The 27,832-nt window shown below is 39.7% G+C and overlaps 1 protein-coding gene across 1 annotated transcript; it reads right to left on the reverse strand.

Annotated features, from left to right (window-relative positions):
- Window positions 1–21,865: 21,865 nt before the first annotated feature.
- LOC128870170 (uncharacterized) lies at window positions 21,866–22,819 on the reverse strand. Its single transcript, XM_054112764.1, has one exon. The coding sequence runs from the start codon at window positions 22,817–22,819 to the stop codon at window positions 21,866–21,868; it is 954 nt and encodes a 317-aa protein (XP_053968739.1).
- Between the last annotated feature and the right edge of the window lie 5,013 nt (window positions 22,820–27,832).

A 27,832-nucleotide genomic window follows, 5' to 3' on the forward strand; every position in this document is an offset into this window, starting at 1 on the left:
GGCATAGACCTTCTCTTTCACACATATGGGCGGCTTGTTTTATGAATGAAGGTACTTGGCTCATAGAAATATGAGCTCCAACTTATCAATGTTTTTTTTTTGTCCCCTTTATTTTATACACCTGTCCATTGACATTAAGTACGTTGTTTAACAATTTGGCCAGGATTTGCATACATCTCTTAATGACCAGTGCCAAAGCGATAAAAATTAAAATAAACGAAATAATACTATATACAATTAAATAAAATTCAATACAAGTTTTACTCTACATAATTACAATTTTACAACAATTTAACAGCAATTTAACCCCTTTGCACATTTATTATTTTCTAGCATTCATTAAGTCGCTTATCAATGAGCTGAGAGTACAAACATGTATGTACACAGAATAGGACATCAAGTGTGCATACGCACGTACAAATATGTATATGCATATGCAGAAGAGAATTGTTTTAGGATTTGTTAGGCAGCAATTCGATCATTCGGGCTTTTACTCCCAAATTATTGCATGTAGATACAGTGGCCGGCATAACTATGCATACCCTACCTAAGGGAAAATTCAAACACAAATATATTTTTTTATTATATATATCAATCAAATTTCGATTAACTTATTAATTTATTTATAATATAGTAACATTATAAAAGCACAATCAAAATATTTCAATTCCAATAACAAAATATTATCTTCATATTTTTTTTTTATAAATGCCCAGAAACTTGAAGCGACAAAATTTGCGTACCCTTGTCTCAATGACTCAATACTTAGTGTTGCCGCCTTTTGCGTTAATTATAGCCAAAAGGCGGTGTGGCATTCTGTGAACTAATCTCTTAAGAAGCTCTTCAGGTATTTTATTCCAGGTCTCTTACAGTTTCTGAAAAAATTCTGCTTTCTTTGAGCGGCAATTTGATCGATCGATTTTCTCGTCTAAATATTGCCATAAGTGCTCGATAGGATTTAAATCGGGGCTTTGAGCGGGCCATTCTAAAAGCTCTATTGAGTTTTGTCTAAAGTATTCCTTTGCTACGCGACTGGTATGTTTGGGTTCGTTGTCTTGTTGATAGATGAAATTGTGTCCAAGACCCATTCTTCGTGCCGAGGGGTCTGGGAATGTGCATAGCATATTGACGTAGGACTCCCCAGTAATTTTTCCTTCAATATGTACCAGATCTGATATACCGCTATAGGAAAAACAACCCCAGATAAGCACACTTCCCCGCCAAACTTAATTGTGCTTTGCACGCACTTTGATTGGAGCCACTCATTACTTTTTCGCTACACTTTTTCTCTTCTTTTTGTATTTTTAAACTCAAACCTACTCTCATCGCTCCATATAACCCTCTCCCAGAAACTCAATGTCATATTGAAGTACTTTTTGGCAAATACTAGTCGCGCTTTCATGTTTTTATTGCTGATGAAAGGTGTCCTGATCTTGTAATGACTAGAAAACCCCTCTTCACGAATTCTCCGCTGAATTGTTCGCTCGCTTACATTAATTTGAAGACTTTCTTTAATAAACCTTGCCGAAGTTGTCGGGTCTTTCTTCATTTCCCTTACTATTTGCGTGTCATCGCGAGAATTGGTTACCCTTTTTTTTTTACCCGCCATTTTTTTTGAAACTTTTTATAACTCTCTGGATTGTTGACTTGCATCTATTATATTTTTTAGCAATTTTTCCATACCCCATTCCATATTTGTCGTAATGAACAATTAGTTTTCTTAAATCAATGCTTATTTCCTTCGACTTAGGCATTACAATATGCTAAAAGTATATTTGTTGTAAAATAAAAGGTAAAATAAACACCATCACCCTTTCACTACGAATTTGGGATATATTTAAAACGAAGGACAACACACGCGGATATTTTAGTGGTATGCACCCTTTTGTCGAATCCGAAAAGCAACTGAGACGCAATTAGTGAAAATTGTTCTGCCATGTGAAAAGATAACGGCACATTTTTAACGGCGCTGGTTGGCTAGCTCACACTTAGAAAAATAATGTGTACAATCTTAACAGACAATCTTACGGACTTATTTCAATAACAAAATATTTCTTCAAGGGGTATTCATTGTTATGTCGGCCACTGTATAATAAAGTGGAGTGAAAGGTTGAAATAGCCTTTGCTCTTGCTTTACAATCCATTACATCGATAAGCGAGATTTAGGTACCCTAAGGTACTAAATGACCTCCTTAGTGCAGGACAACCTCACTATTCAGGAATTCTACCAACGAGGTTATTCCCACTTCTCTCTTATTCTAAACAAGCTTGGATGCAGAGAAGTTGGTGCAGAATCTATGCATTTACTTACCCGAACATACCGGGACAAAGCCCTCCACACTTTCATACGAGAACTTTAAGGCAACTTTCCAAGATTTCTCGGTATGAGAGAGTCAGTAGATCTTCCTCAAGCTCTCGACCTTTGACTAAAATTAGGGAACTAAAACTTCCATTCTCCCTACGCGCTGGGTAGTATTAGTCAAAACAGAAAGCCTCACGACTTTCGATATGCAAGCTCAAAACTTTCCGAATTTCATTAATATTCTTCTTCTTAATTGGCACGATAACCGCTTACGCGATTTTAGCCAAGTTTAACAAAGCTCGCCAGGCGTTTCTTTCTCGTGCTAACCGGAGCCAGTTGGACACTTCCAGTGAAGCCAAGTCCTTCTCCACCTGATCTTTCCAACGCAAAGGAGGCCTTCCTCTTCCTCTGCTAGCACCAGCTGGTATCGCATCGAATACTTTCAGAGTCGGAGCGTTTGTATCCATGCGGATGACATGACCCAGCCAGCAGAGCCGCTGTATCTTTATTCTCTGCGCTTTGTCTATGTCGGTCCAAAAATCTTGCGCAGAATCTTTCTCTCAAACACTCCAAGCGTCGCTTCATCGGATGTTGCCGTCCACACTTCTGCACCATACGTTAGGACGGGTATGATGAGAGCCTTGTAGAGTGTTAGTTTTGTTCGTCGAGAGAGGACTTTACTGCTCAGTTGCCTACTTAGTTCAAAGTAGCATTTGTTGGCAAGAGAGATTCTGCGTTGGATTTCCAGGCTGACATTGTTATCGGTATTAATGCTAGTTCTTAATTGATCGAAGTGTTTTACAACCTCGAAACCATAACTGTCAACAGTGACGTGGGTCCCGGAGGTCTACGCTCCTTAGGGATCGGACGGCTAAGCTGAGCTCTAAGCTACCGGGGGGGTCGGCAGGTTGCGGATCGCCGGAAGGCCTGCAGTAGCAGGGTAGTTGCGAATAAGTTTTTAACGAATAAGCAATCCCCGACAGGGAGCGGCTGAAACAGAGGGCGCGGCACAAAAGCTAGCTAGTCCAATGAAGTCTCAGTGACAAAGGCGAATAGACACCGCCCTTCAATAACTATGTGTCCCCTTCATCATGCGTGGGCATGGTGAACATACAAAAACCCAGAAGCGTCTGGCTCACAGTGAGCGGCTTTCTGGTCAGCGTCTGCTCTCCTAGTTGGAGCGGCTGTATTCACACCATCACACACGGAGTGTGATGTAACAAGCGGAAACGGCAACGAAACGGATATAGATTTTGACAAACGAATTGGATTAGAACACTTCGGGCTGACGGATACAACAGTCTGTTACCTTAGTACACAGGAGTGAAATCCTGTAGAAACGGCTCTCAGGTTAATGTTGTAGACCGCCTCCGTCCTGTTAAACCCGTGGCGGGTCTTCAAGTACGTTCAAAGCTACGTCGCCATTAAGTTAGCGGTACAGGCTCAGATGAGAAATTCCTGACTTATGCCATCCTGGCTCTGAACGCAACAGCTCATAAAGCTTTGCGTCAACCCTTGCGCGGCCTCCCTGCATAGCATAGATAACCGCGGGGATAACACGGCAACTGTACATCGAGCGGAGATAGCGGCTTGAAGCGGGGACCCAAATACGATGAATACAAAAACTCAACAGACAATTAAGCAAATGATGTCAATACAGCAAAGAGGATCACCTGGATACGAAGGCTTGGAAGCTTTCCGAAGGAAAAGCAAGTTCCAACATTCGCCCCCACGGACTTTTGGGGAAAAAAGCAGACCCACCGAGAGGGCTGACGTCTCTCTGACACCGTCCTTACCTGAAGCAAGTGAACGACAAGCGCTTGACACTCCCACAGGTGAACAAGGTCTACATCCCGGAAAAAACTCACCGAAACAGGAGTTTATAGCGAAGATGAGGATAGGTGAAGAAGAAGCTCTCGCGAAGTGCCGCCTCACTCTTAAGAAAATGAAGCTGGCAATGCAGAAACAGAAAAATATAAGCAGCGATGTAAAGTCCGGAGTATCCGAGTTAGACGAGCTCTTCGACATTATCGAAAGTCTACGACGAAATTGGACAAAAGCGGAAGAAGAGGCCGAGAAATCAAGGGCGGCGAAACCACCAGAAGCACAAACTGCGACAAGCGACCTGATGACCCCGACTGCTGCATCATCAAAGCGGAGGGCATCCAGCCCGGTAGAGCAAGGGGCGAAGAAAAAGGTATGCGAGACTGGTAAGACGGAGTGGCAAACCGTGACAAGAAAGAAGACGAAGAAACAAGACGTAGAAACAAAAACCAAGCAGAGACCCCAGACAAGAAAAGGCGAAAGGAAAATTAAAAGACGGTCAGAAGCGGTACTCTTCAAACCAGCAGAAGGACGAAGCTACGCTGAAGTTTTGCAAAACCTCCGGCAGTATGTTAAGTCAGATGAAAACCGGGTGGAAGTTCGAGCAATAAGGAAAACGAAAACGGGCGCGCTTCTCCTTGAACTTGACAAAGGCGCAAAAGCCGGCCCAGAATTCCATGAAACTTTGAGGGGCAAGATGAGAGACATAGCCTCCGTGAACGAGTTGAAGAATAAATCAACAATAGAAATACGAGATCTAGACTCGCTGACTACAGCAGACGAAGTTGTAACAGCAGTAAACCGAATACTAGACGAAACCAATGTGGACACCATGGTTAAGCTATCAGCACCAAACAGCCGAGAACAGCTAAGAGCGTACGTGACGTTAACCTCTGAAAACGCGGGCAAAATTCTCCAGAAGGAACGAATAAAGATCGGATGGATCAATTGCAAAATGAGGCTCTGCATTGACAAAAAGAAATGCTACCGATGCTTTGAAACCGGACACTTACAATGGGAGTGTAAGGGGCCTGATAGAAAAGGTAAAGGCCTGTGTATACGATGCGGGAAGCCAGGGCACAAAATCAAGGAATGCAGCAACCCACCAGACTGTTGTATATGCCGCGATAAAGGTCTTGCCTACACTGACCACATTCTAGGGTCAGCTAGATGCCTAGCATACAGCGAAAATATGTCGAAATGATAAAAATTCTTCAAGGCAACATGCACAGATGCACTACCGCAGATTTACTCCTACCACAAATCATGCTGGAACATGAAGTAGACATAGCAGTACTAAGCGAACAGTACGCCTCTCCAAGTGCTGGCTGGTTTATAGAAGACCTCTCTTCTACAGCAGCAATATGGTGCAAGGAAATTTCCAAGCTCCATGTGACGAATAGCGGAGCAGGAAATGGATACGTCTGGATAGCGAGCCATCGCCTCACAATCATAAGCTGCTACCTTACGCCAAGTGATACCATCGCGGGTTTCCAAGCTAAATTGGAAAATATTGAAGATTTAGCTCGCCAAATAAGCGGAAATCTCATCATCGCCGGAGACTTTAACTCCAAGGCCATGGAATGGGGTAGTCGAACAACAAATTCGAGAGGCCAACGAATATTAGACATGGCCGCAAGACTAGGGCTCGTCGTTGCAAACGTGGGCAACAAAGCAACCTTTCGAAGACCTGGCTGTGAAGGCACAATACCGGACATAACTCTAGTGTCTGAGAGTTACGCTAGTAATATACGGGAATGGACAGTTCTTGAGGACTACAATGGCAGTGATCACCAGTACATCACCTACTGTGTTGGAGAGACAAATACAAGCGCAACGAAATACAACAAAAGCTCACGAAAATGGAACGCAAGAAAGCTCGATAGACCAAAGCTCATCGCCAAAATTGACGAAAACGAGTCAAACCATGAAGAGCCAAATAGCGCCAGACTAAAAATACAGATAACCCTGAGAAGGATAACGCAAGCGTGCTCAGCAGCAATGCCCAGGATAAAAGGCGCACACCCGAAGAAGTCCGTGTACTGGTGGACAGATGAAATCTGCGGTCTGAGGCAAATATGCATCAAAAAAAGGAGGAAGTACACAAGAGCACGTAGAACAGGTCTCGCCATAGAAGAGCACGCCGAATACAAAGAGGCAAAACGCATCTTAAAGACGGTCATCCAGAAGAGCAAGAAAGAAAAATGGGAGGAGCTAAGACGCGATATAAACCAAAACCCCTGGGGACTAGGATATAAAATCGTGCTAAATAAGCTAGGGGCAAGGCAGCGCCCTCCTGAACTTAGCGAAGCCACTATGGAAAACATAGTGAATACACTCTTCCCTACGCACGACCTCAGAGCAGATAGGGAATACATAGAAGAAAACGACTTGCCACCGTCTTTCACGGTAGAGGAATTGAAGGCAGCAGCAGCAACCCTCAAAAATAACAAAGCGCCAGGTCCTGACGGAATCCCATCGGAGGTGCTGAAAGTCATCGCAAACGAACGTCCGCAAGTACTGCTAAACATGTATAATGTCTGCTTATGTGAAGGAATCTTCCCAAAAATCTGGAAGAGGCAAAAGCTAGTTCTCATAAGCAAAGGTAAAGGAGACACGGAAGCCCCATCAGCGTACCGCCCCTTGTGCATGCTCGACACGACAGGGAAACTGTTAGAAAGACTGCTGAAGCCACGAATAGCAGCAGCGATAAGCAAATCGGGTGGCCTCTCAGATAGGCAACACGGTTTTAGGCAACGCAGGTCGACAACCGGAGCAATTGAGGATGTAGTGAAGAGTGTAGAAAAAGCACGGAGCAGAAATCACTTCTCCCGACCGATCGTGCTCTTAGCCACGATTGACGTAAGAAACGCCTTCAACAGCGCAAGATGGGAGGATATGATTGACGCACTTGAGAAGCGTTACAAAATACCTCAATACCTGATGAAAATGATCCGTAGCTACCTCAAAGATCGTGTACTCATTTTCGACACAAGTAGAGGACAACGGACAAAAGTGCTAACTTCAGGTGCGGCCCAAGGTTCAATCTTAGGCCCTGATCTCTGGAACGTCAGCTACGACGGCATCTTCAACATCGATATGCCCGACGAATGTTATCTAGTAGGATATGCGGATGATGTTGCAACAGTAATTACCGCACGCGATTTAGACGCGGCAAGACGGAAACTCTCACAGACGTTGATAAGAATCAAGACATGGCTCGACTCGCACGACCTTAGCTTGGCTCCGGAAAAGACGGAACTAATTCTACTTACGAGGGCGCGCATACCTCTAGAAGTAATAATGCCGGTCTACACGGAGAATATAAGGACTTCAAAAGTGGTGAAATACCTGGGCATCAGACTTGACAACAAGCTGACTTACTGGGCACAAATCCAACACGCTGCTGAAAAATCTGCCAAAATAATCACAAACTTATCACGATTAATGGCTAATATCGGAGGCCCCATCGCAAGCAGGCGGAAGCTGCTCATGGACACAACGATATCCATCTTGCTATACGGCTGTGAAGTATGGGCGGACACACTCAAATCAGAATGTCATCGGAAGATTCTTGCCAAGGCCCAAAGAACTGCTGCCCTCCGCGTTGCCTCAGCTTACCGCACGGTATCGGAAGCAGCAGTACTTATCATCAGCGGTACGATACCCATACATCTCCTAGCGAGGGAACGAAAAGAACTATGGGACCTCAAAAAGAGCGAGACAAATGACACAGACGACCACACATGCGACCGCACAAATACCAGAAGGCAACAAGCTCGAGCACGCACACTCCAAATATGGCAAGAGCGCTGGGCGTCAGAGGCGAAAGGAAAATGGACAAAGAGACTGATACCAAACATAGATAAATGGTATGACAGGAAATTCGGTGAGGTTAACTATTACATCACCCAGATGCTATCTGGACATGGGTACTTTTATAAATACCTCAACAAAATAGGGAAAGCAGAAACTGCTGAATGCATCTACGGAGATGCACCCATTGACGATGCTGATCACACATTTTTCAAATGTGAGAGGTGGACATCAGAGCGCAAAGCAATAGAAGATAGGCTAGGCCCCTTAAAAGCAGACAGCATCATCCAAAAAATGGTCGAAAGTGCAGAAAGCTGGCAATTTATTGACACGTACGTGGAGCGCATCCTACGTGCCAAGAAATTTGACATGGATAGAGATGATCAATATACATACATCCATCCTACCTGAGTAGAAGATGAGCCGATAGCGTGATGCTGGCTCCAAAATTGGCGACCCTGGACGCAGGGGGAGTAGAAAAGGCTTCTTTCTGAACAGAACGCCTACTTGGATCTCCTCTGCCTACGATGAAATACTACCGTAGTCCCGGGGCAGAGGAAACATCCGGGAAGGAATGGGGAGGGATTGTTTTAGTGGCTACACCATTCGACGCAGTAGACGACGGTTACTGTAAGTGCGAAGGCATTTTGAACCCTACCTCACCGCCAAAAAAAAAAAAAAAAAAACAGTGACGTGGGTGCCCATACGCGAGTGCGCGGACTGTTTGTTCGTTTTGTCCTCGTTCACCTAAAGACCCATTTGCTGTGCCTCCTTATACAGTTTGGAGAAGGCAGAACTAACAGCGCGGTTGTTAAGGCGGATTACGTCAATATCATCGGCATACGCCAAAATTGTACGCTCTTATAAAATATTGTGCCTGAGCGACTAAGTTCTGCGGCTCGTTAAAGAAGTCGCACGACAGCGAGTCACCTTGTCTGAAACCTCGTTTGGTATCAAACTGCTCGGAGAGATCCTTTCCCCCTTCTGAAGGCGCTGCTGGTGTTGAGCAATGCCATCTTGCAAAGCTGTATTAGTTTTGTGGGGATACCAAATTCAGACATCGCGGCATACAGATAACTCCTGTTCGTTTCAATAATAATTACCGCAATTACCAACCTTATAGAAAACTAGGTCACCTACTGCTAAACCTCATCTCCCTCGTACAGAACTAATGGACGTCCATAAGTCCTTGCATTTAAGAGCAGTTAACTATATGAACAGAGCAGAAATGAATAACCCAATGAAAAGACCATCAAATTTTTCACAAGTGCCGCTAAAACAACAGCTAAATTTTCATATAGAAGCGGGTGAATACCAAGACTACCAACAGGACTGTCAGCTGAACCCATAGTATAACACCGAATATACTATAAAGAAGACTGAACTCTGACTCCTCAGGAGTATGAAAATCACTTGAAGGAAATTCACTTCCTGAAAATCGAGGTGATGTCGACATTCAGTTTTTAGAATGAACACTTGCCTTACGTACGAGTACAATGCAAAAGGAAGAACGGTAAAATCCTTAAAATGCTTATCGATACTGGGTCAAGCAAAAATTACATCCAACCCTCTAACATCACAATAAACTACCTAATGCCGAACCATTTTTTGCAAATTCCATTGGAGAACAAATCGATATTACTCATCATATAATTATCAATCTTTTTGGCAAAAAGGGTACAACTTTAAAATATTTCGTACTACCTACATTTGCCATCAGTGCTGATTTCTTTTTAACGATTTTAACGATATAAAACGATATAACGGCTGCTCTGAATAAAGTACTAGTGTGAAATTTGGCTATGTTTGTTGTATGGTCGCCATAGCCGAATGAGTAGATGCTTGCTTGGCTAACATTTGAAAATTCGTCAGTTCGAATCTGCGTGAATTAAACACCGAATTGATATGTAAAAGTTTTCTAATGAAAACAAAAAAAATATAAACTTTATATTTTTCTAAATTAAATATTTTATGATAACGAAAATGAGGAGTTTTGTCAGCAGTTTGATTACTTTTTACGAAAATGAGGAGTTTGTGCTGATTACTTTTTGATAACGAAAATGAGTACATTGGTCCATCAGTGCTGATTACCTTTTGATAACAAAAATAAGAAGTATTTTTATTAGTGCTGAGAAGTTTGTAATGACGACAATGAGGAGTTTAGTTGCCAGCAGTTATTACATTGTAAGAATAAAAATGATTAGTTGCATTGCATTTAGATCATAGTAGATATATTTCTCTGTTATAAGAAATTGCTATTGGTAAAAGAGAGATAGAATATCACACCGACAAGGGAAAACTATCAAAAGTTTTCCATGACTAGAACGAAAATGTGTAGTTTAATGAGTGCTTATGTAATAGTCAGCTGTCTTGTAGGGTGGTTGCTTCAGTGCATACATATGTGTGTAAAACTGCATGTTCAAATACCTTGCCAAATGCCGCTGGCAATGTACTCATAGAGAATTCACTGTAATCATCTCTGTTAAGGGGGAATGCCACTGTGAGGGGTTAAAAAATAGTCGATTTTTGGGAATTTTTTTTGTAATTAGGAATGATTACGCGAGGTTTGGACAAAAGGCAATTTAATATATATAGTATTAAACTATGTTGATGTAAATTTTTATTAAAAACTATTGAAAATTGATAAATTTATGAAATAAACGTAACGAGTTAAAAAAAAAATGACGTCATCTGGTGGCAGCGATGCAGCAATGAATAATCATTTGAAATCAAAAAACCAAAAATTTTGTTAATCTACACAATAGAGGCTATCGTTGTACGGAGCCGCTTTTTCTTTTTTCTTGTTTTTGATAAAATGGTGGTGATTTGAATTTCGATGTGTGTTTTTTACCATTTTTTTTTATTTTCAACAGGCCCAAAAAAAATAGTTATTTTCCAAATTTTGAAAAAAAGAAAATTAAAATCGGTTCATTAGTTTTCGCGAAATCGTTGCCACCGTATCAAAAAAAGTAGTTTCGAGAAAAACGCGATTGAAATAAAGCATCGTATCGTAAGCGCTACGGGGCCGAACCGACGGGCGCTCACTTAAGTGCACATAGAATCGGTAATACAACGAGTTTCGCTCTAAAATTTTTACCACATTTTCTTGATACTAACAATTTATGCAAAAAAAAATTATTTTTTTAATTTTCACAGTGGCGTTCCCCCTTAAGAACTTCCCCGTCGAGTTGGGCGAGGTGAAAAAGTCTTCGCGTGCATCAGCTGCGCGAGCGATCTGAAGTTGGTTACGGCACTCGAGCCGGACCCTGTATTCATTTTGCGATTTTGTCAATTTCAATGACTTATTACTTGATATTAATTGGAATAATTTAGTTGCTGAACTTGAGACATCTAATAGTTGTTCTGCTTTCAAGTCAATTTTGCCTTTCTCCTGAGGATATTAAAAGGTGATTTTTTAAGAGGTATAGGAAAGTTTTTCAAAAAAACACACGTAAAATTCAGAAAAATGCATGAAATTTTTACTTAAATCGATAGTACAGTCCATATAGTTTAATGTTTAAAGATTATTTCATTTAAATGTTGACCGTGACTGCGCTTCAAATGGTCCATCCGCCTAGTCCAATTATGGCATACTCTTTCCAATGTTTCGGCCGGTATCTCACATATAAATGTTTTAATTTTGTCTTCGAATGCGTTAATTGAAGCGGGCTTGTCTGAATAGACATGAGCCTTAACATAGCCCCACAAAAAATAATCTAAAGGCGTTATATCTCACGATCTGGGTGGCCAATTGACAGGTCCCGAACGTGAAATAAAATGTTCACCGAACTCGCCTCTCAACAAGTCCATTGTTACGTGTGCTGTGTGACATGTGGCACCCTCTTGCTGAAACCACATGCCATGCAAGTCAAGCTCTTGCATTTTGGGCAAAAAAAAGTTGGATATCATTTCACGGTAGCGCTCACCATTCACAGTTACGTTACGATTCGCAGCATCTTTGAAGAAGTACGGTCCAATGATACCTCCAGCCCATAAACCGCACCAAACTCAGACCTTTTCTGGATACATTGGAAGCTCTTGCAATTCTTCTGGCTGATCTTCACTCCAAAATCGACAATTCTGCTTATTTACGTACCCATTGATCCAAAAATGAGCTTCGTCGCTGAACACAGTTTTTCGATAAAAAAGTGGATCTAAAACTTCTTAACAGAACACTAATTTTTATAATAAAATATAAGACGATTCATGGTTAAATTATAGACCAAACTGAAAATGTTTGATAGTGAAACAAAACACGAAACTTGCGTCAGCTGTTTAAACCAACTGTTTAAAAAGATAATAGCTAAAAAATCACGCGGTAGTAATGCTTTACTCAAATTGAAATCTTCCTATCAAACAGATGCTGATGGACTTTCAGCAGTTTTGATAAAATACTGTCCGGGCTAGGTCTATCCCTAGAAAATTATAATCAACAAATCTTTATCGACGGGGAGTTTCACTGACAAAAGGAAACTCTCTTCCATTACGCCCTTTTTTAAGAGTGGTAATAAAAATCAAAGCTATTTCAAAGCTATCGACTATTTCTAAAATTTTTGAACACTCGGTCAATGCAAAACTGAGCTTTGCGGTTAAATCTTTAATTTGCCCAAATCAACATGGGTTTGTTGCCAACAGATCTAAAGTATCTAATCTGTCTGTTTTTAGTGAATACTGTATTGATTCCTTCTCAGCTGGTTTCTAGTTCGACTGTATTTGCACTGACTTTTCGAAAGCCTTCAACAAAGTTTCGCATAGAATCTTAAATAATAAAAAAATACCAGTCTAACGGTTAGACGCGATAGAAGTGAAACCTTCCGTAAAACAAACTGAGAGAGAATGAGACGAAAGCAGCATTAGGAGGGGGCTAATTATAGGTTCATTATAATATTGCTATAAAGTTCATATTTTATTTTCTTCATTTTATTATTATGCATCCTCAATTTTTTCAATTTCAACAAATGATACGATTGGCTTATGATAGCTAAAATATGATACAAATGCTTTGGTTTAGATCTTGTCAACATATCTTTGAAATACCGCGTCAATTGTTGGTTTTGATCGTGTTGTCAATTCAGTGCGATTGTTACACATTTTTAAATTGAATGTTGTATTGAGAAAGTCAATTAAAGGAACCGCTGTGTCCAATTAAAATCATTGGAACTTTGTCGTAATCTTTTCTAAGTATCCGCGATACTTCTGGTGTATACTTTATTTTTTTTTTTTTTCTGTCGATATTCACGACACTTTTCTGCATTATTTTTCGCCATAATTCCGGCGAATATTTAAAAATGAAAATATTTACGAATATAAAAATACGGACGCAATACAGCACACTCCGTTGCTTTTATGAGCGTCGTAACGCGTATATTACACAGACGTACTAACATACACACAAACATTCGTAGGACGCTTGGTCTAAGCAAGTTTTAGGTAGTGTAGTATAGGTATACATAATGCCTTCTCGCTCACCGTGGCTCCGTAATACGCAGGTGCGCACACATACGTACTAGCATACATACAAACATACATACGTATGACGCTTGAACTAAACACCAAAGCAAGTAATAGGCAGTGTAGTATACATACGCAGCCACACACATATACGTATATAAACATATAACGCTTCGTAGCCAAGAGTGTCGCTTTTTCGTTTCATCGAGTCTCAAATCACTCCCAACGATTCTAAAGAAGTTTTCACTTCAAAAATCAACTTGATTTGGTTCTCATTCTGCTTTTGTACAATGGATAACCTCTTATTTGAGCAATAGACCTTGTGTTGTAACAATTGATGGTATTTGTTCTACCCCCTTTGCTGTCCCCTCTGGTGTTCTGCAAGAAAGTATCTTGGGAACACTTTATTTGTGTTATTTATTAATAACATCAAAAATTGTTTCTCATTTCTTAAATTTTTGCTTTATGCTGATGACCTTGAGATCTTCTCAGTGATCAACAGTCAAGAGGATGCCATTAAATTTCAAGTCGGTGTGGATAAGCTTTACTTGTGGAGTCAGAACTTACATCTTTCGCTGAACCTATTCAAGTGCTTTCAAATATCGTACTCGAAAACATCTAAGATTTTGGGTGCTAAGCACAGTATCTTAACATGTGTTGAGCTGTATCTCAACATGTGTAGGGCTGCATTCATCTGTAAACACCTATGGTATAAAAAACAAATGATCATTTATGCCTATTATTCGAATTATAGAACAACATCCATTTGTGGGAGAACATCAAGGCACACGCCATAAATAGAAGGAGCTCGGCTAACCATCCAAAAAAGGGTGTAAGCGCCAATTATATATATACAAATGTTTGAATTATTATTATGTACACCTGCTTATAAAAAACACGGTTTTACCTGATTGTTTATAAAAAAAGCACTTGGGTTTTAGTTTGGTTGAGTTCATAACTGATCTTTGTTTCTTTAAACTTTGTTATTTATGCTTAATTTATTTTGTTTACAATTGTAAACGCCAGAATACCAAGTGATTATATTTAATAAAAGTATTTAATGAGAATGAATTTGAATATTGTTACAATGTATTTTAGTGAAATTAATGAAAATTAATATGAAGCGATGCGGTTCTTCTATATCTTCCGTATACGTGCGTACGCTCTCGCGGTCTCTTTCATACTACCCTTTCTGCGTCGTTGACACAATTAATACTTGATTATTTGACAATATATTAGTTCTTTGGAAATTAAGTTAACAATTCTTGGGAAAAATGGTTCATTGGTCTTTTTAATAATTAATTCTAATTGCTTAATAGTTCGTTAGTCTTTTATTAATTTTCTTTATAACAAAATTATGATTATTCTTTTTACTCTTCTTAATTCTTTGGGAATTTAATTATTTCAATTTACACTTCTCGAAAAATGGTTCATTGGTCTTTTTAATAATTAATAGCAATTGCTTAATTCTTTGAAAGTGAAAATATTTCGTTGGTCCTTTATTAATGACATCTTTTGGTTCGAAATTCTTAGAAATCATAGAGCAGTAAAGTTTAAATAAAGAAAGGGTGAAAAATACTTATGTATGTATGCTTCATGTTCATGTTCATATTTTTATGAACAAACATTTTTGTTTGTTTTATATTTCGAATACAGTGAAGGCTATAACTCCCCCACCGTTAGATTGAGGTACCGACGAAATTATAAAATTATAAAGATGTTGTTCTCCATGTCCGCTAAGACTTCATACTTAATAATTGATTTATTTTTTGCATTTGGAAGAGGTTCAAATATTATATTTGATAGAACATAATCGGAATATTTCGGAATTTGAAGGGTTATTACAATGTTTTCGTCGTGGAAACCTATACTGACTTCAGTATTTGTGGAACTGTTAAAATCACTGATTAAGTCTGATTAAATATGTGTAACTATATCTGAGAGAATAATTCCTAGTTTAATAGAGAAGATAATTTGACATAAACGATATGTGATTTTTTTTGGGTGTAGGGCAGATCGCGTGGTGCACCCTGGGTAGCGCTAAATGTTCTGCGGCCTCAACGGCCTTCCTTGACAGCAAGATTACATGGAGGCCCAATATTGAGGAAATAGTGAGGAAGGCAACAATCGCCTTGTATGGGTGCAAGGGCGCAATTGGCAAAAGATGGGGCCCTTCGTCTAGAGTTGTTTTTTGGCTATATAATACTACACTATTGTAAAGCCTATCTTGTTATATGGAGTCATAGTCTGGTGGAACTCACTAGAGAGGTCGACATTGCTGAAGAAGCTGGAGAGAGTTCAGAGGTCGGCACTCATTGGAATCAGTGGGGCGCTTTGAACGACTCCTACTCTGGCCCTCAACGCAATGTTAAATGTGGTACCCGTAGACATCGCAGGCAGAATTGCCGCTACAAGTACCGCAATCAGACTGAGGAGCTCGGGCTATTAGCTCAACCTCACTTATGGGCACTCAAGCATCCTTAGAAATTTCGAGTTTATCCCCCTGTCAACGGATCAGTGTATACCCTCGCTTAGTCCAACCGGAACCTTCTCCACTCATATTCCATCAAGGGAAGCGTGGGCGGGGGGCTACACTTTGGGACAGGGCCTGGTGAACTTGTTCGCGGATGGATTGAAGTTGGAAGGAAAGGTTGGTGGAGGAGCCGACAGCCAAGCGCCAATAAGGGTCCTCGGGTCAGTGACGGTGCATTCGAAACTGGTCAGGGAATGCCTGACCTCATTTTCGACTGCATCCAAATTCTTTGACATAAGCCTCATTTGGGTTCCTGGTTACAGCGACATTACGGGAAACTGTGAGGCGGATGAGCTGGCCAGACAAGGGACATCTGAAGGGATTTCCTTGCGAAGGGAGAGAATTGGGATCCCCAGAGAACTTGCGGTCTGCTCCTGGAAAGATGGGCATCGCGCCAACTCAGCGAGCATTGGGCAAGTACACAAACTTGTAAGGTCGCGAAATCCTTCTCGCCACGTGTGGACTTTTTGGGCTGAATGTATGGAGGTTGAGGTGGAATCTTCTCAGCACCTTCTCCTTAGCTGCCCTGCTCTGGCGGGGCTAAGATCCAGACATCTTGGTTCTTACTGCTTTGCTACGCCTGCTGATATAGCTGGCGTTGATATTAAAAATCATCAGCAGCACAAAGCGGTTGACGCAAACGCAGCATAGTCATCGTTCGTAATCCACACATTCCAAACCCACTCTCCTAACCATATCAGCAACACCTCTCCCCGCCCTCTCCCTGTATCCCATCGGTCTTTCTCTTTCACCTCACCTCCTTCATAATGGTATCACAGAGGACGAATCCATTTTTTTCTTGGTCCAAGTGTGCTCATTCCTTGGGCAACCATACCAGTCTAACCTAACCTATGTCAGTTTTTAGAAGTGATATATCGATGTTTGTTTGATATATTTGCCCCAAGAGTGGCATTTCGCCTTTTAACGTTGCAATTTTATTCTAAAAATAGTCTTTAAATGTTCTTATGCAATTTTTTACTTTTCTTTGTTTGTCATTAATCTGCTCTGTTATGTTTTGTATTTGAACACCAAGGACATTATTCACATATGTCAGATTATTGATTTGGGTTTGCAGATTTTCATCGTTTCCATTTAGGTATTTAAGAGATTGGTTAATTTGTATTTCGTCATCACTGTCTAGTGTACCTGCTATTTTTTTTAGTCCTGTTCTTAATACATTAACTAATCCGCTTCTAGATCTAAAGTGCGGGTTAAGATTTTCAATTTTTCCTTTGAGTAAAGCAAAAATTTTATCTACTGTGTCCAAGGCTTTTGTTTCATGGTAGTTGAGTTAACCGATTTGATATTGGTGAAAATTCTTCACTGTTTTGTGAAGATATTAATTAATATAATAATAATAACGATATTAATTTTTAAAAACACTTTACTCAGGGAAGCGCGAATTTAAACGAATATTGCCTATGGAAGCGTAATTAAAAAATTAAACCGAACTTGTCCGACTACAATTCAAAAAGTGACTTTATTTTACATGTTCTGTCCTTATATTAGGCCTAAAACTAAGATTCAAGAAATAGCGGAAATGGAAGAACAGTATGTGGAGAGTTAGAGAGAGTATGCAGTTAAGTAAATAGAAATAGGAAGAACGGAAAGTATAGCTGTAGAAATAGAGTCAATGCTCGGAAGTAAATAGAAACAGGTAAAGAAATAGCGACAGCGAGAAACAGTAAAGTATAGATACTATATACTTATAAATATAAAATATGAAATAACTTAATATTAAGATTGAATACATTTTCATTATTTAAATTCAATATTATACTAATTTATTCTATTCTATTATTATTTCATTATTTTATTAGAATAGTTTGCCAGAATCTGGCTTAACACCGGCCACCTTGAAGGAATCCAACAGCCTTCAATTCTTGTTTTCCACCGGCAGCACGGCGAGTTTGTGGATAGGGCGTCGTACTTCACCCGACTTAGTAGCAATGTCTGCGACTCGAATTTTGCCGTCCGCTCCGGGAATGGTTGCGGTTACTCGACCGAGCACCCAATGCTGCGGTGGTACGTTGTCTTCGTGGACGACGACGTGTTGGCCTGGTTGGACGTTGGGCTGCGGGTGCACCCATTTGTTGCGCTGCTGAAGCTCCAGAAGCTAGCTCTTCGACCACGCGCGCCAAAATTGTTGCTTAAGAGAGTAAACAAGCTGCCATCTCTCTAAGCAGCGGCTGAAGTTGACGCGTACCTTCTCCGGTGGCAAAGCTCGCAAGGGGCAACCGATTAGTAGATGCGCCGGCGTTAGCGCCTCGCCGTCGTTGGGGTCGTTGCTGAGTGGTGCGAGCGATCGGGAGTTCAGTACCGCTTCTACTTCGGCGAGAAGCGTTGCGGTTTCTTCGGTGGTTAACAGCGCGTTGCCTACGGCGCGCACCAGCAGATGTTTGGCCGAAATCACTGCTGCTTCCTACAGGCCGCCGAAGTGGGGTGCCTTCGGAGGTATGAAGGCGAAGATGAATCCTTCGTCGGTGGCGTATTGGAGAATCTCCTCTTTCTGTGCTAAAAAGGCTTCCCGGAGCTCCCTCAGCTTCCTCTCTGCTCCCACAAAGTTCATCGCGTTGTCGCAGCATATTTTGGCTGGCATCCCTCGGCGCCCAATGAACCTTTTGAGAGCGAAAATAAATTTATCAGCAGTTAAATCAGTAACAAGTTCTAGATGAACTGCCTTTGAAGCGAAACACACGAAAATGGCAATATACATTTTCACGGGAGGGCGACCGCGAATTTTTAAGGTTATGTGAATGGGCCCGCAATAATCTACCCTACATATTGTGAAGGGCCGTTGGGCGCGTAATCAATCGGCGGGTAGATTGCCCATGATCTGACCTTGTAATTTTGGCTTATAACGAAAACAGTGAATGCATTCTCTTACAGTTCGACTACAGGCTTCTCGAGCATTTATCAGCCATATTTTTTCTCGCAGAAGCGCTACCAATGCCTTTGGACCGGCATGGTGATTACGAAAATGTAGGAACCGGATGTATGCTTTCACAAAGTGCGAGTCTTTGCGTAATAGCAAAGGGAACTTAGCATCATAGGGGATTGGCGCGTTTAATAAACGGCCACCTACTCGAATCAATTTAAACGATAATGATGATTCCGAGTGTTTATGCAGAAATGGAGTTAATTTCTGCAAACTTGAGGGAAGTACGTTATTTTTCGATAATTTATTTATTACATCGCTAAATTCAAAATGTTGAATTATTTCGACAATTTTAAGGAAACTCAATTGTAATTCCTTTGCCGTGGGTATTATTTCAGATTCTGCTTTTCGCTCTCGTATTTTTCGAAGCCATCTGAGTATATAAGCGAAAATCCGAAGCACTTTTCTGTGAGATGAGAACCTGTCAATTATTTCGAGAAGTGGACTTGGAATTACCCAATTCGTCCACGTTACTACCCCGAGACACTTGATCCGCTGGATTTTGTTTTGTGGGCACATGACGCCACGACATATTCTGGGTCCACTCTTGGATCTCGGACACTCTATTTGCGACGAAAGTTTGCAACGACGATGGATGTGTTTTAATCCAGTGCAGAACTATTTCGGAGTCTGTCCAGAAAATTGTTTGTTCTATTGGTCGACTCAACATTGGTGAAATTCTTGATCATAATTTGGCAAGAAGATGGGCTGCCGAGAGCTGTAAACGCGGAAGAGATTTAGTCTTCAGCGGAGCTACTCTAGACTTTGAAGTAAGCAGCGTGCATTTCGTACCACTAGCGGATTGGCTACGTATATATACGCAGCAGCCATACGCTCTTATTGAAGCGTCGGAAAAGCCATGAATTTGGCAGCTGGCACTCGACTCTGTATTTACATACCGAGGAATGCTAATTGATGGAAGCTGCAACAAATTGCCTTTAAAGTTTTGCCAGCTAGTGTCAAGCCACAATGGAATCGACTCATCCCAGTCTAGCTTTTGAATCCAAAGCTCTTGTAATAAGATTTTAGCTTTGGTAACTAGCGGGGCTAATAAACCAAGAGGGTCAAAGAGGCGAGCGGAAACTGATAAAATATTACGTTTAGTTGCTCGCAGCTCGCTAAAATTATCTTCCAGAATGAAGCGAAAAATGTCATCTTTCGGCTGCCAGTGGATTCCCAGCGTTTTGGTGGAGTCGATTATCGCTGAGCTGCAATAATTTTTGGAGACTCTCACTATCCGATGACCTTGTATGATTGGAAAACCACTTTGCTAATTTCAGGCCTGCCGATTCTAAAATTGTATTTACTTTCTGTTGTATCTGGGTGAGGCTCTCTATACTGTCGGATCCTGTTGATAGGTCGTCGACGTAAAAGTCATTCCGAATGACTTTGGAACCGAGTGGAAATTTGGCTTTATTTTTGTCGCTTAGTATTTGCAGACACCGTGTGGCGAGAAATGGTGCAGGCGCTGTGCCGTATGTTACGGTGTTTAATCAAAAAATTTGCAAATGCTCCGATGGATCCTGTCTCCACACTATGAGCTGGAAGTTCCTGTCGTCTTCGTGCACCAATATTTGACGATACATCTTCGTGATGTCGGCCGTCATGGCATGTTTGTGCAATCGGAAGCGAAGGAGGGTCGAAAAAAGCTCCTCTTGAACGATCGGTCCGACCATCAAGGTTTCATTCAACGCAGTTTGTGTTGATGTGCGACTCGAAGCATCAAAAACTACGCGCAACTTGGTAGTCGTGCTCTGCGGTCCTAACACACACTGGTGCGGAATGAAATAGTGCGGCTCACTCGGGAGTCGATTATTTGTTGGACCTATGTGCCCCAATTCGAGATACTCTTGCATGAAGTCCAGGTACATTTTACGAAGTACTGGATCTTTCAGCGTCCTTCTCTCCAGCGCCTGAAACCGCCGAGCTGCGGTTTCATACGAATGACCGAGTAATTTACGGCCGGTTTTGAAAGGCAGTCTGACTTGAAGCCTTCCACATGGTAAAACCTGTGTGGTTTTCGAAAAAAATTCCTCACATTTTGCCTGCTCTGGAGTCAGTCGTGTGGAATTTACTTGTGCAGGTATTTCTTCCAATTCGCAGAATTTTCGGATTGTAGTAACAATGCTAGCAACGCTTTCTTCAAATTGACATAATGTGCTACTTACTTGGGCACTGGAGCTATTATTTGTGGCATACTTCCCTGAAATTATCCAGCCTAACACAGTTTTTTGCAGCGTTGGCTGCCTTGGGCTGGTTCTGATCTGACCCACCGATAACAGATCAAAGAATATTTCAGCTCCTAAAAGTATGTCTATTTTTTGACATTTGTAGAAACTTGGGTCAGCTAGTTCAATATTTTGTGAGATTTTCCAGCCATTTGTGTTTACAGTCCGATCTGGATGATTGACTGATATCGAACGCATTACCCAAAAGTCCGCCGAAAACTCAAAATTGTTGATCCTCGATTTTATATAGGTTTTTAGCTTGCCTTGGACCTTTTTATTTGAATTGCCAATTCCAACTATATTTAAAGCGAATTTTTCTTTTCGGATTCGCAATTTCTGCATAAGCTCATAAAGTTGACTTGAGAACCGGAGTCAAGTAGAGCTCGCGCTTGCACGTAAACCCCGGAGCTGGCCTTTACATTAACTACGGCTGTAGCCAACATGACTCGGTCAGGCAGGCTGCTAATATGCATAGCCTGTGACGTCGAAAGTTGCGGCTCGGTCTCAAAGGAGATCGGATATTGATGCAACATGGTGTGATGCAAACGGTTGCATACACCACAGCGATTTGCTTTGCACTTTGAGAGCGTATGTCCCTTGCGCAAGCAATTTATGCACAGGGAAATCGGTTTTGCAAATTCAAATCTTTTAAGTGCAGTAAGCACTTGCAATTTTGGACAAGCTGTCAAGTAATTGCCCTTGGAACCACAGTGAAGGCAAGTCGGCAGTTTGGAATTTGTTGCGATAAATGTTGTCTTTGAGTGTCGCAGTTGTTAACTATTTGTTTTCTGCCGCGTATCTTCATTATTTGGCCTTTGTTGGGATGAGGAAGCTTCTTCAGCTGATAAATGCTGGTATCTCTTGTTTAGCATAGCTTCACACTCAGCCCAAAGCGGCAGCTTATCATAGTCAAGTTGCTCCTCCCACTTTGACCGAGTAGTGGGATTAACCTTCGACATGACTATGTGAATCAACATCGCATTTGAAATAAGTTTATCGTCACCCAGCGATAAGAGGGAGTCATATACTGCAGACACTGTATCAATCATTGATCGCAAAGGCGACGCAGAAGGCCTTTGGATTTTTGACAATTCAAAAAGTTTAGACACTGTGTTAAAGAATATCAGGCATTTATTGTCATACACCTTTCTCAAACTTGCCAACGCCTTTGGATAATTTTCTTCCGACATTTGGAAGGACTTCACTGTGCCTAAGGCTTCACCGGATAGACATGACACTAAGTGATTAAATTTTTCAATATCCGGGATTGTAGGATCATTGTGCACGAAACTCTCAAACAGACTCATAAAGTTTTTAAATTCGGAATATTCTCCTTTGAATGTAGGTAATGACATTTTTGGTAGTCGCGAGCTGTGAGGTGCAATAAAAGATGTTTCGGCAATTGACGATTTATTTCTCGCCAGAATGGACTTTATAATGGACTTTGTTTCTACAATTAAGTCCTCTAACTCTCCACGGGCAATGTCTTCTTCGTCGATTTCCTCAATTTTCGACTGACATTTCATGAGTTTTTCGCTGTGGGAGTTCAATATGTCGAGTCGGCACTCCAATTCGATTGGATCTAGCGACATGGTCTTTTCAAGGAGACCCGTTTTTATGCGCACTATGCTGGTTTTTGCAACAGTTCTCTGGCGCTTTAAAGACTTTAAGTCCATAATCTCCTTACTTGGAGAGAGACTTGAAATAGCCGACTTTGGTTTACTCATGTTTTGAGATTAAAGTTCGCTGCTTTAGCCTGTGGCTTTTGTAAAATGAAAACGGTTCTGGAAGTTTTTCAGCACGAAAACGAAAACGAAAGCGATAAATACTGAAATATATAATAGCTGAAACTTGACCAGAACCAACGAAAATGAGACGAAAATAAGCAGCGAACAATTGAGTCTTTGCTCAAACAAAATTTGTATTGTCGAAAAAAATTTTTTTTTTTTTGAAAATATTGCGGCTGATTAAGAAACCGCAATTTCGTTTGATTTTTTGAAAAAAATCCCGAAAATAAACCGAAAAATAGTACTCGCAAATTATTTGGCGACAAACAAGTTCCTCTACCTCGGGTCCCACTGTATCCTTCACTTCATAGGCAGTATATGTATATGTATATAGATATGTATATATATATAAGTATATAAGTTTATTTGCATATAAGAAGTGGATACACGAGATGCCAATAATTGAAGCCCTTGTACTGTGAGACGATTATTAGCAACTGTAATAATCTCGGTCAATCACAAAGCCAATTTCTAGCTTCAATTTTTCGCACTCAATGCCTGTTTATCGTGGACTGGTTTATTTCCAGCTTCAACTTCCCTTTGGCAGGCCACGCAGTTGCAGGACATTCCTCCCTCGATGTCCTATGTAACGGTGGATATTGGTGGTGAACCGGTGAATATGCCGTATAGCTCCAGAGTTATACTCCCCTTCGTATAGCTCCAGAGTTTAACTCCCCTTCTATATGTATGTTCTTTTTTTGTTGTTTTTTAACTTTTTTGAATGTAAATATTTTATTTTATTTATATTTAATGTGTATAATTATTTTATTGCACTTTCAAACAATTTTTCCTTTTTTTTTGTTTTTTTTTTCTTTTGTTTTTTGGGGGCTCACTGTCACTGCACTTTTTCAGTTACTGCACTTTCCAAGTCGCTGCACTAGTTTTTATATATGCATATATACATGTGTATATTAGTTTGGTTGTCTGTTTGTCTGTTTTGTTATTTTTTTTTTTGATTGCGAGACGACTTTTGTTTTTTCTTGTAAACGGACCGCGCAGGCAATATTCTTTTAGTTATTTAGTTGGTTATTTAATTTAATTATTAGTTATTAAATATTTTGCATGCACAAATTGCCAACTTGTGGTCTTTTAACGCTATCACTTTGTTTTTTACCACTTTCGCACTACAGTCCCTGCTCGGGCGCAATGATAATTCTTCACTGTTTTGTGAAGATATTAATTAATATAATAATAATAACGATATTAATTTTTAAAAACACTTTACTCAGGGAAGCGCGAATTTAAACGAATATTGCCTATGGAAGCGTAATTAAAAAATTAAACCGAACTTGTCCGACTACAATTCAAAAAGTGACTTTATTTTACATGTTCTGTCCTTATATTAGGCCTAAAACTAAGATTCAAGAAATAGCGGAAATGGAAGAACAGTATGTGGAGAGTTAGAGAGAGTATGCAGTTAAGTAAATAGAAATAGGAAGAACGGAAAATATAGCTGTAGAAATAGAGTCAATGCTCGGAAGTAAATAGAAACATGTAAAGAAATAGCGACAGCGAGAAACAGTAAAGTATACTATATACTTATAAATATAAAATATAAAATAACTTAATATTAAGATTGAATACATTTTCATTATTTAAATTCAATATTATACTAATTTATTCTATTCTATTATTATTTCATTATTTTATTAGAATAGTTTGCCAGAATCTGGCTTAACAATTGGAATATATTACGTGTAACGTCTCTATATATGCTGAAGTATTGACGATATGGATAACCTTATTGTACTGTTCGATCACTTGGATTTCTCCTTTCTTAATGGGTATGTATCCGTTGTTAATTGTGAGATCCTGTACGTCAATAATTTGCGCGATACTTTTTGAGATTAAAAATATGATTGGAGTCCAGTTCGTCTTTTGTTTAACGTGTGTTTTGTAATATTTTAGTCCGCTTTTTGTATTTTCTATATGGTTATTGTCAATTTTCCTTGCATTTTTTTTTTAAATATTTTCTGTGGTTTTTACAACCTTTTATTTCTTTTACATAGTTTTTTCCGTTGTCTAGCTCAACGTCTTTTCTGTCTTTGTTTAATTTTTGTATATGTTTTTCCTTCTTTGCTATTAGCATATTATGGATATCATAATAGTTATCTTCATGTATTTTTACGTTCAGGAAATCGATAGGTTTAAGGACTGTGGAACTATGTATTGTATTATTATAAAATTCTATTATTCTAGTATTTTTTTCTTCTACTACCTATGGTTTTTATCAAGGTGTTCTTTTTCTATAATATTGGTCAGTTTGCTTTCGTCTTCAACATCTTCGAGCTCTCTTTGACATCTTACTATTTTGAATTTTTCATTATTGCCGAAAAGCTCATTGTACGTTCTCTCGAAGGCTCATAAAAATTGTTTTGCATAATATTTGGTTAGGATTAAAATGTGTTTTTAATGATGTTATTATTATTGCTTGATCTAGTTCCTTGAACAGAAAAATTTTCTTTGTGTTCTTCAATACTTTTACTATTTTAACCTTTGTAGAACCTTGTAGAGTTAATTTTCTTAATTATTGTCTGATTTTTATAGAAATGTATAATACAGTTAGTTTGGAAATCTCCACTGATCTTTCAATATAGTTTACCTGGAAATGTATTCGGCATAATGCGTCGGGATAATACGTCTGCATTGCCATTTCTTACTCCTTTTTTATATTTCATTGTATAGTCAAATTCATACAGTTTCAGCCTCCAACAGACCAATTTGAAATTTGGCTCTTTGATGGAGAACTGCAGAGTTTATGGTTTATGGTGGGTCTCAATTATGAATTTTCTTCCAAAAATATAAGGCCTAAAATATTTTGTCGCCCATACAATCGCAAGTAGTTCCTTTTCGATTGTACTATAATTTAGTTCGTGTTCATTCAAAGTTTGGCTGGCGTAGCATATTGGTTTGTTACTCTGTGAAAACACTGCTCCAAGTGCTACAGCACTTGCATCTGTATTTAGGGTAAATGTTTTGTTAAAATCTGGGTAGTCTAATATTGTGTTGTTAGTAAGTATTCTTTTTAGTGTTTCAAAACTTTGTTCGTGAATATTAATTTTAGCGTGTTTCTTAAGACACTGTGTCATTGGCTTTGCTAAACGGGAATAGTCTTGAATGAATTTTCTATAATAACCCGTTAATCCGAGAAATTGTTTGATTTCTCTATAGGTATTCCTAAAAACTCAGTTTCTCTTTGGAGAAATTCAGATTTATCCAATTGTATTTTAAGGTTTGCATCTTGTAGGCATTTAAAAACTGTTTTCATTGACTCCACAAGTGCCTGTAAAGAAGTGGAAAAAATAATAATATCGTCTAGATATACTAGACAAATTTTCCCAATGTATTCTTTTAATATGTTGTTCAATAGGTTTTGGAAGGATGCAGGTGCAGCTTTCTCATTCCGAAAGGCATTCTTAGAAATTCGAAATGTCCTACTTCCCAAACAAGTAAGCTGCTTAAATGTGAACGTTTTGGTAGTATTATTGGATTATAATTACAGTATATCTCTGGTGGTAACCTGCTAGTAAGCCTCAAAATACCATCGACTAAAACAGGATTCAGCAACAAAATTTTTGAATCAGCAGGAATTGAACGCTGACTTTCTAAAGCAACAACTTCTCTACTATAATAATTTCGTGGCACATATCTGATCCAATATGACTCTGCTTTGCTTAACTCGTGCGCAGTTATTTCGTTAATTATGTTGGACGGTTTTGATAAATGTTTTCTTTTATTTATTACGCTATGTTTAACATTTTTAACAAATCGGAAAACAAACGCTGTAACTCGCAAAAGCCGCTTCAACTCACTGTAATTTTCAAGTTTAATAACAGTTTCGATAATGCTTCCCTTGTTGTTGTCTGAAGATTCGGCGACCAGGCTTATTGATTTTTCTAAAATATACTCCGAAGGCCAATTCAACTCTCCTTCAACTAAGCATTCAGAGCCAAACTTCCACAGATCTGATTCCACTAATAATTTTGCTTTTATACCTCTGGTAAGGAGGTCCGCTGGATTGTTTCTTCCCCGGCAATGCTTCCAATCATGAATGTTCGTTATGTTATTTATTCCGCTAACTCTCGCTTTTACATAGGGTATTTGTTTTCCTTGCCCATTAATCCAGTTGAAAGCTATCGCTGAATCGCTCCATAAGGTGACGCTGTGCACTTCGAAGTCGAGTGCATCTACTAAAAATATTTCTAATCTCGCTGCTGTTAACGCTGCTGTTAATTCTAACTTAGGCAATGTCAACTCACTCTGTTTTTTACTTTTCTCCATCGGGCTTACTCTGCTCTTAGAACAAATGAAATTTGTTGTAATGATACCGGCCGCTGTTAGTTGGTGCACGTAGGCAACAGCACCATACGCTTTCGGACTGGGGAATCTTGAAAGAGTTTTCAGCAAATCTGCTACGGGATTGTCACCCGCATTCAAGTGATCATTTAAAGATAAGACACCTGGCTAGAAGATGCGTTAAAAACTATTCGCGTGTTTGTAGTGACTTTGTCGTTTGCCTTAACAATCTGGAAAAAGGTTTAGCAACTAAGGTCATCAGTAGAGCTGTGATAGTCATGCAAAATAAAAGGCCAAAATATGCATGCAAAAATGCATGAAAAACTCTGGAATATGCACGAAAAAATGCAAAAAAAGAGAAAATATGCACGAAAATATGTGTGATAACATGCAAAAATATCCCAAAATAATATTCGAAAATCTCTCAAAAAATACCGAATGCAAATATATATATATAATATACTATATCCAACATTCCGAGATAACACTTCTTCAAAGTTCTTCAAAAAACGGCCGTCGGTTATTGTGCCTAAGATAGAATGGACTTCTTCATACAGCTCTATACACAAATCTTGTCGAATATTGGACGCTCTAAACGCTTTTTTTGCTTCTCGAATTACATTCCGAATCTGCATCATTCATTCAGTGGAATGTTCG

Source organism: Anastrepha ludens, chromosome X (genome assembly GCF_028408465.1).
Source record: "Anastrepha ludens isolate Willacy chromosome X, idAnaLude1.1, whole genome shotgun sequence".
NCBI classification, from domain to species: Eukaryota; Metazoa; Arthropoda; class Insecta; order Diptera; family Tephritidae; genus Anastrepha; species Anastrepha ludens.